Source organism: Pipistrellus kuhlii, unplaced genomic scaffold (assembly GCF_014108245.1).
Source record: "Pipistrellus kuhlii isolate mPipKuh1 unplaced genomic scaffold, mPipKuh1.p scaffold_m20_p_1, whole genome shotgun sequence".
Classification (NCBI taxonomy): Eukaryota; Metazoa; Chordata; class Mammalia; order Chiroptera; family Vespertilionidae; genus Pipistrellus; species Pipistrellus kuhlii.
In genome coordinates, this window is record NW_023425404.1 from 92,142,502 (window position 1) to 92,159,984 (window position 17,483).

The window sequence follows — 17,483 nt, forward strand, 5'->3', positions numbered from 1 at the left end:
CTCACTGTCTAAAGCATAATTGATGTTTAAATTCAACTTTTCCTCTTGATCTGGACAAATGTGTATCAGAATTTTGAGATCTATTGTAAAATACAATAATGAGAACAAAAGTAAGTACTTCTTATAAAAAGGTCAAGTTCCTTATTAATACCATTATTTTAGAAATGATCATATTTAACATTTATAAAGATGAGTGGATTTCAAAGTTCTACTAGAATTGATATGACTTAGTCACAAAATAGCATGTAGTAATTTTTTTATGTTATAGGTAGATAAATCTCATTGATTTCTTCATGTCTTGGTATATATTTTGTTTACATATTTTCTAGAAAACAATATAAAACTTGGATATTAGTGTAATTAGGTGTATGAGATTACTAAATCATATAATAATAGCAAATTATAAGTATTATAAAATAACACATATTTTACTATAAATTTAAAATGGTATGTATTGTATAGTCATTTCAAAAGTCTTTTTTGTGTTTATACATAGTTTGTGAGTTCAGGATCTTCTTGTGCTGCCATCTTGAACTGCCTCCTAATTCCTTCTCTCTTCAATCTGATCCCACCCTTACCTTTTGCTATGCTTAATGTCCCTGACTTATGCTGAGATCCTATGCTTCTAGCTTCTCTATAAATTAAAATTTCCATATTAGATAGGTATGAGGAAGGGACTGTTACTTAAATATATAGGGTAAGGGCTTACCTTTATTTATTTATTTTGAACTAGAGGCCTGGTGCGTGAAATTCATGTATGGTGGTGTGTGTCCTTCAGTCCAGCCTACACCCTCTTCAATCTGGGACCCCTCGAGGGATGTCCGACTGCCCATTTAAGATCAGGCCTAAATGGGCAGTCGGATATCCCTCCTACAATCCAGGACTGCTAGCTCCCAACTGCTCACCTGCCTGCCTTCCTGATTGTCCCTAACTGCTTCTGCATGCCAGCCTGATCACCCCCTAGCCACTCCCCTGCCAGCCTGATTGATACCTAACTGCTCCACTGCCAGCCTCATTGCCCCTAACTGTCCTCTACTGCAGGCCTGGGTCCCCCTCAGATGCCCTTCCCTGAGGCCATTTTGTGGTGGCCATCTTGTGCCCACATGGTGGCAGCCATCTTGTGTGTTGGAGTGACAGTCAATTTGCACATTACTCTTTTATTAGATAGGATAGAGGCCTAGTACATGGGAGGGGGCCGGCTGGTTTGCCCTGAAGGGTGTCTTGGATCAAGGTGGGGGTTCCCTTGGAGTGTGGGGCAGTCTGGGCGAGGGGCCTATGGTGTTTTGTAGGCTGGCTATGCTCCCCTGTGACCCAAGCAGAGGCCTTGGTATTTGATATTTATTTATCTTCTATAATTGAAACTTTGTAGCCTTCAGCGGAGGCCAGGGCTGACCAGGAAACTTGGCTTCCTCCATCATAGGGGCAACCCAAGCTTCCTGTTCTTTCCAGCTCTATGGCTGCTGCCATTTTTGTTGGGATTTATTTATCTTCTATATTTGAAACTTTGTAGCCTTAAGCAGAGACCAAAGCTGGCCAGAATGGGCTGGAAGCTTGGCTTCCTCCATTGCCTGGGAAACCCAAGCCTCCTGCTTGTTCTATGGCCCCAGCCATCTTGGTTGGATTAATTTGCATACTCTTGATTGGCTGTTGGGCGTGGCTTGTGAGTATATTGGAGTACAGTCAATTTGCATGTTTCTCTTTTATTGGTGTAGATAATTCTTTTTTTTAAAATACTTTTTATTGATATTTTTTAGATAAAGAGGAAGGCAGAGGGAAATATAGACAACATTTATCAGCTGTTTATGCATGCCCCTTATAGGGAATCAAGCCTACAACCCAGGCATGTGCCCTGACCAGGAATCAAACTAGGGACCTTTTGGTTCATGGATTGATGCTCAACCACTGAGCAAGGGTTAGGATATTTTAAATACTTTAAATACAACCAGCTGGGCAAGGGTTAGGATATTTTAAATACTTTCATTAAAATGTTTATTTTAAATATTTTCTTAGTTTCAGCCTCCCTCAGTACCACCATTGCAATGGTACCAGTTATCTCTAATACTTGAACCTTTCCAGAATTCTCAGTGAGATCCACATGCATTTTGTTGTGTTAGTCTCATACTCCCAACCCTAGCTTCTACACACACACACACACACACACACACACACACACACACACACTGTATATTCATATATATCTCTTCAATCACATGTACACATATATGCCCTGCTTTCCTATGGATCCCATATACTTAGGTCGATGCTCTAGGACTAAGCCACGCTGGCTAGACTTTCCTTTGTCTCTTACTTAGTCTTTATTCCTACTCTTTTTCTTGTAAATTGATGACATTTTTATTTATCATTTTAGTGATATTTCAGCTTGGGGCTTAGTATGTCCCAACTGAGTTTAGTATGCAATGGAGATTTATTACAGGTTTCCCTTAAGTAGAGACTAAGTAGTTTATCTAAGTATCTTATCCTAAAGAGCAGGGTTGGTGCCAAGGATGACCAACAGACCCTGAGCAATGGATGAATGAGTACTCTGAGACACATTTCTGTAAAAGGGAAGGCTAAGGGACTGCCTGGCTATAGAAACCACACAGCCCCATTCGCCTGCCTCCTTAGACGTTTATTGTAACAACAGCTTGTACTAAAATTAATTATTAGATACTATCAGCAGGTTAAGTATCCTTGAGAAGACACATGCATCTGCAGTGTCCTTTAAGCAAGGACATCTGAAGACTAAGCATAAAGATTCCAGTCAACACTTGGGGGTTCGTACTGCCCTCATCCAACTCCTGTCCTGTGCTTCCCCACAGGGTGGGAATATAGGTGTATAAAAGGGAAACCCAGAGAGGCAGAAAATGTTCCTAGCCTGGTCCCGGAGCAGAAAGAAAGCACAACTGAGGGTCTCATGGGGAGTGTTTATTGGTAAGTTAAGGGACAGCTAAACTCCAAGAGAAGGTGAGGGCCTGCTCGATGAGGTTCCCTTGACCATGCAGCCCCCACTGCGGCTGTGTCCCCTCCTGGAGCTACAGACTGGGATGTGGAGACCACATCATCTTGAAAGGGAAAGTGAATCTTGTTGGAAGCCTGAAAATTTACAACTGCAGCAACCACTGAACATCTGTGAACCCCAGAATCACCTGTCCCCAATTGGCACAAACATATAGATTCAAAGGAGCTCTTCACTCCAACACAGAAAGGTCAGATTTCGCCTGGGATAAGGTGAGGTCTCTGGTCTCAGCGGGAGAGGGAAACGTGTGCTCTGCAGAAGCTGGAGGACCGAGAAAGTCTGTGCCTAGAAAAATCTGTGGCTTTTGGGGCTGGCACGATTTGTGAATGTGGAAGGGGGTCCTCAGAGCTGCTAACTGAAGGGATCTCTAAAAAGCAACCCATTTTGATCTGACACAGAGGGACAGCCTAATAATTTTAAAGTTATGTCAGCTGCTTAGACTTGCATGCAGACCCATTGTTTGCACACTTGGTCTTTTTCCTCTTCAAATCCATGCTTCTCATTACTAAGCCCAATACATAGTGAACACCCGGTTGGTAATACCCTGGGAGACTGCACAGGAAAGTTGTTTTTCTGGAATATAGGGATCGGAGCAGGGAGTGACCATTGGAGAGCCAGCTCTGAGGCAGCTCACTTCCACAAACTGGTATTGAGTGCCACAGGGGAAGAAAGATCACAACACAGTCTAGAGAGGTCAAATAGATCCGAAGTCAATTCACAAACAGTGCCACATGGGGGCAATCACAAATTGACTCTTGTGTAATTGCAAATAAAGGAATACAAGAAATTAAGACGCCACCTGCTTAACAATCAGGACTGGCTTACAACACTGAGGATCAGTGGAATGCAGGGAACTGAAATACTGTCCTGACTGGGAAACAGACATGCCAAACAGAACAATACAGGAAGTGAATGACATTCACTACTGCACATTTTATTTTTTATTTTATTTTTTAATTTTTAATTTTTTTATTTTCATTTTTTACATCTTTTCTTAAGAAACTAAATTTTTTTTCTTTTTTCTCACTTTATATTACCTTCTAATTATTACATTTTCATTTTCAATCAGTATTATTACTACTATTTTCCCCATTTTTTTAACTGTGTCATTTTATTTTCTGTTTATTTAATTTGGATTAGTGTTCTACATTCTATTTTCATCTTTCCTTCAGCATCGTTTTACTCAATCTCAACTCTACCTTTATACCATCACTCTCTTCCTAATCTTTCCCCTTTTGGTTTCCTGTTTATCTTACTCCTTTCCTGCTTTAGATTTTCCCTGTTCTTTCTGTTTATGCCCTGTTAAAAATTTCACCCTACTTATATATCTAATTTCCAATCCCCTGCTCCAAGTCCATACACACTTCTCTCTTCACTGACTTCACTATTTAAAAAATTGTTTTTCTCTCTGTCCTTTTGTTGTTGTTTGCTTGAATGTTGATTATATCAAATTTTTTGCTTTTTTGTAAGAAGTAGCAAGCTACTATATCACGGGAGAAATTGACAGCAATATAATCGTAGTAGGAGACTTTAATATCCCACTATCACCATTGGACAAATCCTCTAAACAAAAAATCAGCATAGAAACATCAACCCTAAATTTTTCACTAGACCAGATGGAATTAATTGACATCTTCAGAACATTTCACCCCAAAGCCACAGAATATACTTTCTTTTCAAGTGCACATAGGTCATTTTCAAAGATAGACCATATATTAGGTTACAGGGAAAGTCTCTACAAATTCAAGAAGATACAAATTATATCAAGCTTCTTCTTAGACTGCAGTGGCATAAACATATAAATCAACTACAATAAAAACAATCCAAGGAAATCAAACACATGGAGATTAAACAGCATGCTATTAACCCTACCAGACATGAGGCCCTGAACTTAACTGTCCCCTATACCTGGGCTCCTGAGCATTAAAGAGAAAAAATCAACATGATATAGAAAAATGTTAGTTACATTCAAACAAGTGGTTAGAATAAGATGGAACTTGGAGACATTGTAGAAAATCATTTCCCCTAAGAACAGTAACAAAACAGGGATGCCCACTGTCACCACTCTTGTTCAACATAGTACTGGAAGTATTAGCCATTGCAATTAAACAAGAAGAAGAAATAAATGACATCCAAATTGGAAAAGAATTAAAACTGTCCTTATTTGCAGATGACATGATATTGTACATAAAAAAACCTGAAAGACTCCATAAAAAAACAGACTTAATAAATGAATTTGGCAATTAGCAGGATACAAAATTAACGCCAAGAAATCTATGGCATTTCTATACACCAATAGTGAACTTACAGAAACAGAGACTAAAAAAGCAATCCCATTTACCATCGCACCAAAAAAATTAAGATACCTAGGAATAAACTTAACTAAGGAGGTAAAAGACCTATATGCGTAAAACTACACAACACTGAAAAAAGAGATAGAGGAAGATGTAAACAGATGGAAGAACATACCATGTTCATGGATTGGTAGAATTAACATCATTAAAATGTCCATACTACCCAATGCAAACTATAGATTCAATGCACTCCCCATTAAAATACCAATGGCATATTTCACAGACCTAGAAAAAACTTCCAAAAATTCATCTGGAACAAAAAAAGACCCTGAATAGCTACAGCAATCCTGAGAAATAAGAACAAAGTAGGAGGTATCTCAATACCAGATTTCAAGCTGTATTTCAAAGCCACTGTCCTCAAAACAGCCTGGTACTGGCACAAGAACAGACATATAGATCAGTGGAATAGAATAGAGAATCCAGATATCAACCCAAACCACTATGCTCAAATAATATTTGACAAAAGAGGCATGAACATACAATGAAGTCAAAGCAGTCTCTTCAATAAATGGTGCTGGGAAAGTTGGACAGATACATGCAAAAAAATGCAACTAAATCACCAACTTGCACCATACACAAAAGTAAACTCAACTTAAACATAAGACTGGAAACCATAAAAATACTAGAGAAATCCATAGGCAGCAAAATCTCAGACATATGTTGAAAGACCTTCTTCACTGATACTGCTCCTAAGGCAATGGAAGCTAAAGAGAAAATAAACAATGGGAGTACATCAAAATAAAATGCTTTTTCACAGCCAAAGAAACCATTAACAAAACAAGAAAGCCCACCGTATGGGAGAGCATATTTGCAAATGTTATCACTGATAAAGGTTTAATCTCCAACATCTACAGGCAGCTTATACAACTTAATAGAAGGAAGATAAATGATCCAATAAAAAAATGGACAATGGACTTAAATAGAATCTTTTAAAAAGACGACAAAAGGAAATCCAAGAGACAAATGAAAACATGCTCAAAGTCACTAATTATCCGAGAGATGCAAATCAAAACAACAATGTGGTACCATTTCACAACTGTCAGAAAGGCTATCATCAACCAATCAGTAAACGATAAGTTTTGATGAGGATGTGGCAAAAAAGGAAGTTTCATGCCCTGCTGGTGGGAATGCAGACTGGTGCAGCCACTGTAGAGAACAGTATGGAGTTTCCTCAAAAAACTGAAAATGGAACTCCCATTTGACCTACTAATCCCACTCCTAGGAATATGTATTATATTAGAAACTAGAAACACCAATCAGAAAGTATATATGCACTCCTATGTTCATAGCAGCACAATATATAATAGCTAAGATTTGGAAACAGCCTAGGTGCCCGTCAGCAGATAATTGGATCAGAAAACCATGGTACATCTACACAATGGAATACTATGCTGCCATAAAAAATGAATTCTTACCATTTGCAGCAACCTGGATGGAATTGAAGAACATTATGCTAAATTAAATAAGCCAAGCAATGAAAGAAAAATACCACATGATCTTCCTTATTTGTGGATTATAACGGTTTATAAACTGATGAACAAAAAGATAGATACAGAGGCAGTAAAGCATCAAACAGACTATCAAGTAACAGTGGGAAGGTTAGGAAGAGGTGGGGGAGATAAGAGATCGATCGAAGGACTTGTATGCATACATATAAACTAATCAATGGTCGCAAGAGATTGGGTGGTGAGGGCATGTTTGGGATGGTGGTGGGGGCAATGGTAAGACATGTACACACATAATACCTTAATAAGAAAATAAATAAAGGAAACCCAATTAAGAATGAATTAATGAGAAGATACACAGAAGGCCAACAGACATGAAAAAGATGCTCAGCATCACTAATTATCAGAAAACAATATGGAAAACAGTATGGAATATCCTCAAAAAATTAAAAGTGGAACTGCCTTATGACCCAGCATTCCAATTCTGGGAATATGTCCTAAGAAACCCAAAACACTATTTGGAAAGAATATATGCACCCCTATGCTCATTGCAGCATTATTTATAATAGCGAAGATACGAAAGTGGTCCAAGTGCCCATCTATGGATGGGTGGATAAAAAAGTTGTACATATACACAATGAAATACTACTCAGTTGTAAAAATAATAAAATCTTACCAACAGCATGGATAGCCCTAGAGGGTATTTTACTGAGTGAAATAAGTCAGAGAAAGACAAATACCATGTGATTTTAAAGAACAATATAAATGAAAAAATACACAGAAACAGATGGATAGATGGATAGATAGATATAGAGAACAGACTGTTGATTGCCAGAGGGGAGGGGAGGAAAGGTGATGGGAAGGGATTAAGAAGTATAAATTGGTAGTTACCAGAATAGTCACGGGGACATAAAGTACAGCATAGTAATATTGTGATAACTATGCATGGTGCCAAATTGGTACTGGGAATATTAGGAGAACACTTTGTGAAGTATATGATTGTCTAACTACTAGGCTATCCACCTGAAATTAAAGAGGAAAAAAAAGCTTGGGCTTCTCTGGATTTTTCACAGGCAGTGTAATCTGCCTAAAAGGAAAATACACACTGGAACTAATAGGGGGGAAAACTAGAAAAGAATGCATTAATGAATTGACTATTGGTTACTCAACCCAGTGGGACCAGTTGATAAGTTGAATAATTTGTGTCCTGGGACCATCTGTTTGCCTTGGAGAAGAAAGGAGTAAGATCTTATCCAACAGAGATGTATATAAGTACAGAGGAGAATCCTACATCATATAAAAGGAGCCTGAAACCTGGTACTATTATAGCATCTTTTTAAAAACGTATAAAATGTCTGTGTGTAACCCATCATAGTATTGTTTGCAGCAGCAGTAGACTGAGGATTTTAAATGGTATATATGACGTGTTTAGTGTACCTGTTTTACGGGAAGCTCTTATTGTCTTTGTACATTAATGTAGCATTTGATATAAGAGACTACACAAAACAATGTACATTAGGAAGCATAGCAAGAAAATAATTCTACTCAAGATAAGAACCAGAACATTATTAATGTTACTGCATCCACCTTTATTTTACTTTGTGGTCATTTCCCTTTCTCAAATTCCACAGGTAACTGTTCTGCAGAATTTTATGTTTATCGTTATTGTGCTTTAAAAAAGTTAGTTTTATAATAAACTGAAGGCCTGGTGCACAAAATTCCTGCACTCAGGGGGGGTGGTTCCCCCTCAGGCCAGCCTGAGCCTTCTCACAGTCCAGGAGCCCTGGGGGATGTCCAACTGATAGCCGTCAGTTGGAAATCCTTAGTGCTGTTGTGCTCACCAGCCATGAGCCTGGCTTTTGGCTGAGCGCACTGACCACCAATGGGCAGCTCCTGTGTTGAGCATCTGCCCCCTGATGGTCAGTGCACATCATAGCAACCAGTCAATTGGCATAAAGACAGTCCTCGGGTTTCAGACTCGACATTTTTGTGGTTATGTTGCCATCTCTCATTTATTTATAAAAAAATGTTTCATCATTTCAATGTATGTACATATGTGCTTTATGTTTTTAAATATATATATTTTTTATTGATTTTTTTTACAGAGAGGAAGGGAGAAGGATAGAGAGTTAGAAACCTTGATGAGAGAGAAACATCAATCAGCTGCCTCCTGCATATCCCCTACTGGGGATGTGCCAGCAACCAAGGTACATGCCTTGTCTGGAATCAAACCTGGTACTCCTCAGTTCGCAGGCCAATGCTCTATCCACTGAGCCAAACCAGTTAGTGCTATGCTTTGTTTTTTATTCTTTATTTACCACAAGTAAAGGTCAGAAGTTGTTATCTTTATTTTACTGTTTCACTTCATTATTACTTTGTATGTGCTCCATGTGAGTGACATAGGTGCTTATGTAGGTGGGTTCTGACCTACAGTGAAAATTGTGTTAACGTTGCTCCGTTGCACCGTAGGAACGAATCTCCGACATAACCCAAGAACCTACTGTCTAGAGTTTAAATAAAGAACAAATAGGATAATAATTTGTAAGGTTATGTTCCTTTTTTTCAAAACAGGACATTTCAAAAATAGTACAAAGGGAAAAAAATAGTTCATTGAGTCTCATGTAATCTTTACTCAGTTTCCCTTAAGTGACATCTTATATAATAGTAATACATTATCAAACCCAGGAAATTTATAGTAGTACATTCATATTAACTGAACTACAGTTTTTTTTACCATTTAAAATATACATATATGTGTATCTGTAGTTTTTTGCAGTTTTATTTAATGTATAGAGTTTTATAATTTTTTATTAATATTTTATGTGCATCAGTATTTATAGAAAAGCAAATCTAGAAGCAGTTATACTTGGGGGCTTATATTCTGTTAACAAAGAAAAGATTATTTGGCCTTCAGGGAATGATTAAAAGTGGGGAAATGACTAGGAAATATAAGGGGAAATTAATGGAAGTTATTTTCATAAGGTTTGTTTATGCAAATTAATCTCATTGTTTTATGTCTCTGATGAAAAGAGTTGCTTTTCCTTGTAAGGGAGAGAGGGACATCTTCACAAAGGGGAATTTATGCTTTGCTTTTGAAGGCAGAGAAAGAACTCTCCCTGTTATGTTTTGATTCTCAGTTCCTTTCAGCTAAAAATAATCCTTATGCCAAAATAGCAAATTTTGTGGTTATATAGACTAACCTTCTTAATTTTTTGAGGTTAACTTTTTTCTCCTAACACAGTGTTTAGTCTGTCAGTTTGTTACATATATCAATAGTTCATTGCTCTTATTTCTGAGTAATTTTTCTATTTTTAAATAATGTGTTCTTAGTATTTTTGAGTGACTTATTTATATATTCCAGATATAGTTCCCTTATTAGATGTATGATTTGAAAGTATCTTCTCTCAGTCTGAGAGTTAGTTGTCCTTTCACTTTTTTGTGGTGATGTTTTGAAGTAGAAAAGTTTTTTATTTTGGTGTCTAATTCATCTTTTTTTTGGCTATATATATATATATTTTTTTAAATATATTTTTATTGATTTTTTTACAGAGAGGAAGGGAGAGAGATAGAGAGCTAGAAACGTCGATGAGAGAGAAACATCGACCAGCTGCCTCTTGCACACCCACTACCGGGGCTGTGCCCGCAACCAATGTACATGCCCTTGACTGGAATCGAACCCGGGACCTTTCAGTCTGCAGACCGATGCTCTACCACTGAGCCAAACCGGTTTCAGCCTTTTTGGCTATATTTTTTGTCATATTTAAGAAATTATTATCTAAGTTAAGGGTGTCGAACTCAATCAGAGAAGGGGCCAAAATCTAAAATCCAGCCTAAATCGCGGGCCGAATGGTTTACTGAACAGTCATAAACTGTCATTGTGATGGAAATGCAGCGGAGTGCAGTGATGACAGCGCGGTGCAGGCCACATTGCAAGGCCTGGCGGGACGGATTTGGCCCGCGGGCCTTGTGTTTGACACATGTGATCTAAGTCCATGTCACAAAGGTTATGTTTTTTCCTAAGAATTTTATAGTTTTAACTCATAAATTTAGATGTCTGCTTCATTTTGAGTTTATTTTTTGTATCTGTTATAAGATAGAAGTCCAGCTTCATTCTTTTGCTTGTGAAGATCAAGTTATTTCAACACCACTTGTTGAAAATACTGTTCTGCCTTGCTGCTGTGGTTCAGTAGTTGAGCATTGACCAATGAACCAGAAGGTCCATGGTTGAATTCCTGGTCAGTGCACATGCCCAGGTTGTAGCTTTGATCTCTAGTAGGGGTCATGCAGGAGGCAGCTGATTGATGATTTTCTCTCATTCTCTCTCTCTCTCTCTCTCTCTCTCTCTCTCTCTCTCTCTCTCTCTCTCCCTCCCTCCCTCCCTCCCTCCCTCCCTCCCTCCCTCCCTCCCTCCCTCCCTCCTTCTCCCTCCCTCTCTCTGTTTCCTTCTCTGTCTCTCTATCTCTCTGAAATAAATAAAAACATATTTAAGAAAAGAAAATACTGTTCTTCCCCCATTAAATTATTGACATCTTTTCAAAACTCAATTGACCATAACTGATAGCATTTATTTCTAGGTTCTCAATTCTCTTCCACTGATCTTTCCTTATGCCAGTACCATGTTGTTTTGATTACTGCCACTTTGTATGTGCTTACACACATTAGGAAGTATAATTCTTCCAGCTTTGGTGTATTTTGTGAACATCGTTCTGGCTATTTTGGGATTCTTTTCATTTCCATATGCATTTTAGAATCAGCTTGTCAGTTTCTTAAAAAAAGGCAGCTGGGGTTTTGATAGGGTTATGTTGAATCTGTAGATCAATTTGGTGAATATTATCAGTAAGGCTGAGATAGAGTAAGCTGGGGAAAAGTGATAGGAGATAAAATTGGAGGCCATGTTACATATACCTTTTATATTAGAGACCCGGTGCATGAAAATTCATGCTCTGGAGGGGTTTTCCTCAGCCTGGCCTGCCCCCTCTCACAGTCCAGGAGCCCTCAGGGGCAGCAGATGACCTGGTGATCAGGAGAAGGCAATGCCTCCATTTCACCTCTGCTGCCACCACTGCTGGCAGCACAAGCCTTGGCTGGCCCTGGTTACCTGAGCTTTGGACAGCCCTGGGGGGCTGGGCAGCTGCCATCGGTAGCTTGCCTGCTCTCTGGTGTCAGCTGGGCAGCCGTCATCTGAGGCTTGCTTGCACCTTGGGCCAGCCCTGGACAGCTGGGAGGCTGAGGGCGTACAATATATTTTGTCATGTGTTTATTATTTGTCTCTTTTTACCTGAATTTAATCCTCATAAGGTAGAACTTTTAGTATGTTAATTGAATATACCCACTGCTAGAAAAATAATTGACACTAGTTGGTGCTCAATAAATATATTTGAATGTGTGAAGGTATATTCTGTATTTTCATCAGTATCATATTTTAATTTTCATACGTTTTTTGTTACTAATTTTATCTTTTCTATGCTTAACTTTTTATAGCATCTTGTTCTTATTTCATACATGGAATATTTTCTCTCTACTCTCTAAAGAGAATAATAGATTTAAAATTTTTTTCTTTTCCCTGTCTAGCCTTTGTCCTTCAAGTTATTTGTGTCATGATTATTTTGATCTCTATGTTTCATGCTAGGGACTTCCTTCAGATGTCTAGTGAGCCGTGGTCAACTGTTCATATTTAAGATTGAGATATCGAAATGCTAGTTGGAATTTCTGATAAGTCTCTGGAACTTATTGGTATCTTTGGGTCTTTTCTCTTGGCATAATCAGATTTCACACAAAAGTTTTTTCTAATTTTCTGCCTGGAGAATATACAGTTGACCCTTGAACAACACAGGAGTAAGGGGCACCGACCCTCCTGTGCAGTAAAAATTACACATATAACTTTTTTTTCTAAAAACTTTTATATGTTACACATATTATGACTATTCTTACAAGAAAATAAGCTAGAGAAAAACAAATGTTATTAAGAAAAAAATACATTTATAGTATTTATTGAAAAAAATGTGTGGACCTGTGCAGTTCAAATTTGTGTTGTTGAGGAGTCAACTGAAGCCCAGATGCCAGCATTCTGGAGCTAGCTGGGTAACAAACTGAGACCTCTGTTTTCAGTATTTCCTTTGACTTCTTTTTAACATACTCACCCTCCATTGTGCATGGCTTCCTCTTTCATCCTCTTGCTTATGTAAGTGAGGGATGATCATTTGGCTTCATGGAGTTTTAAGTGCTTCTTAACCTGACTTTTAACTATTGCTCCCATTTTTAACCTACATTTTCACCACTTCCAGAGGTACTTGGTACTTGCTACTTCTAGTTTCAGAGCCTTAGGTGAGTCTTGCAGAATAAATAGAGATGTTTCTTAACTTTCCCCACAGCCAATTTAAGGTTTAGTACTGAAAAAGCTATTTACTCTCTACATCTGCTTTTCATATTTCAAAAATGTGTTGGGGTTATATATTAGTATATTCTCTTAAGTGTTTATTCCTTTAAAAGTTCTTAATGCTTTTATGGATTTCTGGAAGAATTCAAATATGAATGCAAGTTGCTGTCTACCTGGAAAGCCCCCTGTAAACCCTTTTTATTGTAATCACTGATAATTTTACCTGTTTTGTTCATTCTTATATCTTCAGTGCCTAGAATAGTGCTCAGCCCTAGTGGACATGTGTGTAATGGTGAGACCTCCCAGGAGGAAATGAAATATTCCACAATGGGATGGCCTATTAAAATTGGAATTTTTTTTTAGTAGCATTTGGAAGTTCTAAAATCTAACAAAGACAAATCTAACAAATATATGATATTATATACTGATTGTTAAATGGTTACAATATATTTAAAGACAGCTATATGATGTGGTCATCTACATGCACACTTGCATGCAAATGTGCTAGAATCCATAGAAAAATTTTGTTTTGAATGAATAAAAGATTAGTTTAAATTGATTGATAATCTCTCTGATTAGAAAAATAACACTTCTGCTGGTTTAGCATTTTTTCTAAATTGAAACTTTAGAGTTTAAAGTTTCATTTTACTTTTTAAAGCAGTTTAGAGTGTTAGAGATGTCTCAATTAACTAAAGCAAATTGTACTATACTTAATTTTTACAGTGATACATTTGATATGGCCTGGAATGGCAGAACTGAGATTCACCAGAGCAGACTATCAAGTAACACCTCCTTGCTTGACAAAGATGGGATATTCGCTAACTCTGCTAGCAGCAAGCTATTGGAAAGAGCCCATGGCATTCTCACGTTAGTATTAATCAATAATGTGGATTGCTTTATGTGACAGGTTTAAAATCATGGGTGAAAAAAGAGAAAGTGATGGAGATATTATCTGGAGTAGAATTTTGAGTTAAAGCAAGATTAAAAAATACTCAACTTTTAAAGCTCTGAATCTTATGCATTATTAAGCTAGTATGTTTTTGTTTATTTGTTTTCATCTTACCTGGAGAATTATGGTTGAATATATACTCATTATAGAGATGATTCTTTATTGCTCTTTGATGGACCTTACATCCAGAAAGAGAAAATATTATTAGCCCTTTTTAGGATTCCTGATCTTTAACAGCAATTGTCCTTCAATTCTGGCAGTCCTAACAGATTGGGCAGGAAAATTCTCTATGAAATGGTGAATGGTAGCACATAGAATGACAGATACTTAAAACTTATCCAAGCCTGCCATTCCTCATAACCTGATAATAAACTTCTAGAATTGGTGTAGATACCCCATGCATGGTAGACCAGTTAAAAGTTGTTAGCTACTTGTATCAACATATTCCAGATACTTCCAAAGCATAGTTTTGAATAGCTGGAGGTGTGACTAAATTGGATTCCTTAATCCCTAAATTATTGTTTTACAGTGTCATATTTCAATTTATGTAAATCTTGCTATAATCCAGAATTATGAGTTAACTAATTTAACTCTCACAATAACTCTAAGAGGTTGGTGGTATTTTACATTGTCATGTAATGAAACCAAGGTTTAGAGAGGTTAATATCATACCTTAGTAGGTGAAAGAGCTTAGATTCAAGCCCAGGTCTTTCTGACTCCCCAACCCACGTTAATCAGTATTAGCTTTTATTATCTTTCTGTGGCCATAAAAAATAATGGTCTTAATGTAAGTATGTTTTTGAGTTATGAATAAGGAAAAAAAAAAGAGAGAATTTTTAAGTTTTAGTGAAAAGTACATTTAAAAAAATCATTAAAATATAAGCATCTATTTAAACTTTAAAGTGACAGAAAAAAAACTTCTGTAGTCATAAGAAATTAGAGACCTATTAACATCCAAAAGAAAATGAAAGTTTAGCTTTAAATATACAACATTATGTTATTAATCATCAGGCATAAGTCTGTTTATATGTTACAGAGCAGGCATCTCTTTCCTTGTTCTCTTTTTCCTATCCTTCCTTTCTAAAAGTGCATGCTTAGTAGAATCAGACAGCATTTTCATATAAATGATCTGTGTCTTAGAAATGGGTATATAACCTGTTGTTTCAATAGAGACCTTGAAATCATTCATCTTTACAATAGTTTTTTTTTTTGTTTGTTTGTTTTGTTTTGTTTTGTTTTGTTTTTTCTGTGTGTGATTTATCTCTTTAGGAGAAACAGAAACTTCAAATTCAAGCCTGGCCTTCCCAAGGTTGGTATTATGAAAATTCTTCTTCCCTGTGGTTTCCTATTTCATAATTATATTTTTATTATTCATGCAAACAATCATTAGAAATCAAAGACAAGAGATACCTTATTTATACACAAAATAGGGACTATGTGCATTCAGTTAAATCCATGTTAGAAGTAAGATTGGATGTTATAAAATGGCCAACCTTGTTTATTTAGGTAGGTATTTATTTGTGCTATATCTTTTTTTCCTAGTATTTGAAAAATCTCTGAATAAAATGCAAATTTTTATTGAGTAATTGCCTCTTTACATGAGATCTTTTTATTTCTTCTTGAGCCAGGTTGATATCAAATTCTGAATTTTACTTGATTTTTAAATAATTTCTAATTAGACCTTGCCTAATTCCTTATTATCATTAGCATTAGTTAGTTAAGTTTTTCTGTAAAGGTTCATATAGCCTTACAGAACTGTCGTCTCTGTTCTAACTACATAGCTCTGCTATTGTAGCACAAATGCAGCTATAGGCAATTTGTAATTGAATGAGTATGACTATATTCCAATAAAACTTTATTTATGGACACTGAAGTTTCAATTTCACATAATTTTCACATGCCCTTAAATATTATTTCAATTTTTTCAACCATATAAACCATATAAAAAATAGTGGGCAGGATTGGGGCTTTGGTGAAATCCTGTAGCCTCTTTCATATCTTGCTATATGAAGCATTTTTGCATGTATTTGTACAACTTTTATTGCTAGTAGAAATAAGATTCCGTCACTTGTATTCAAGGCACCTTTCATTTTATTGAGATTGGTAGGTTTTAGAATGCTTTATTTTTACTACAATCCCAAACAGTTAAACATCAGCAGATATTTTTAAAATGTAACTTTCAAAAGTCCTTAGCCCTCTGTTAATATAGTTCTCTTTTTTAAATATATTTTTCTTGTTGATAGTATTATAAATATCTCCCATTTATCCCTCCCCAAGCCCTCCCCTTTATCCCACGTATCCATCACCCTATTGGCCATATCCATGGGCTATGCATACCTATACTAATAAAAGAATAATATGCTAATTAGAGTAGACATCTTCCAAATGAACATCCAAACATCCTTTCAGACAAAGCCGCAGCGGCTGCCTGAGACTCAGGCAGTGAATGGCAGCTACTGCTGCCCAGGGCCAGCTGGAGGCTCAGGCAGCCGTACTCGGCTGCGAGGCCCAAAGCTCAGGCAGCCATGGTGGCCACCAGTGGCAGCAGCAGTGGGGTGATGGGGACAGTGCCTTCCCCTGATCTGCCAGGTTGCCTCCAGCACAGGGAGGCCAGACTGCAGCTTAGGCTGGGGGCCAAAGCAGAGGTTAGGGACAATCAGGCTAGCGAGGGGGCAAGGTAGAGGCAATCAGGCTGGCAGGGGCCAAGGTAGGGGTGATCAGGCAGGCAGGGGAGAAAGGTAGGAGCAATCAAGCTGGCAGGGGGGAAGTTAGGGGCAATCAGGCTGACAGGCAGGCGGGATCACCCCTAACCCCTCTACTTGATCAGGCAGACAAGTAGAGGGGTTAGGGGTGATCAGGCAGGCAGGTAGAGGGGTTAGGGGTGATCAGGCAAGCAGTCAGATGAGTGGTTAGGAGCCAGCAGTCCCAGATGGAAAGTCGGACATCCCCCAAGGGGTACCAGATTGGAGAGGGTGCAGGCTGGGCTGAGAACTCCCCCCCCCCCACCTTGCACGAATTTAATGCACTGGGCCTCTAGTCTGATATAATAAAAGCCTAATATGCTAAGTGTCCAGTCATCCAGTTGTTTGTTCAACCAATCAGAGTAATGTGCTAATGATATGCTAATGCCACTCAACCACTCGCTATGACATGCACTGACCACCAGGGTCAGATAGTCTTGCTACTGGAGTCCAGCAGATCTGGACTGAGAGAGATGGGCTGGATACGCCCTGGAGCCCTCCTGCAGTCCCTCCCCAGGTGGCCAACCTCTCGTGTCCCTCCCTGGCCCCGATTGTGCACTGGTGGGGTCCCTCGGCCTGGCTTGCATTAGTCTCTGCTTTGG

General features: G+C 37.9%; 1 protein-coding gene across 14 annotated transcripts in view; it reads left to right on the forward strand.

The window, feature by feature from the left end:
- The window catches only part of MYO9A (myosin IXA), a 384,919-nt gene that overhangs the window by 235,265 nt on the left and 132,171 nt on the right, over positions 1 to 17,483 (forward strand). For all 14 annotated transcript variants that reach the window (XM_045587331.1, XM_045587314.1, XM_045587304.1 and 11 more), the window contains 2 exons: positions 13,915 to 14,058; positions 15,410 to 15,449. In XM_045587331.1, the coding sequence (XP_045443287.1) occupies positions 13,915 to 14,058; positions 15,410 to 15,449 (184 nt within the window). The remainder of the gene's footprint in view (positions 1 to 13,914; positions 14,059 to 15,409; positions 15,450 to 17,483) is intronic.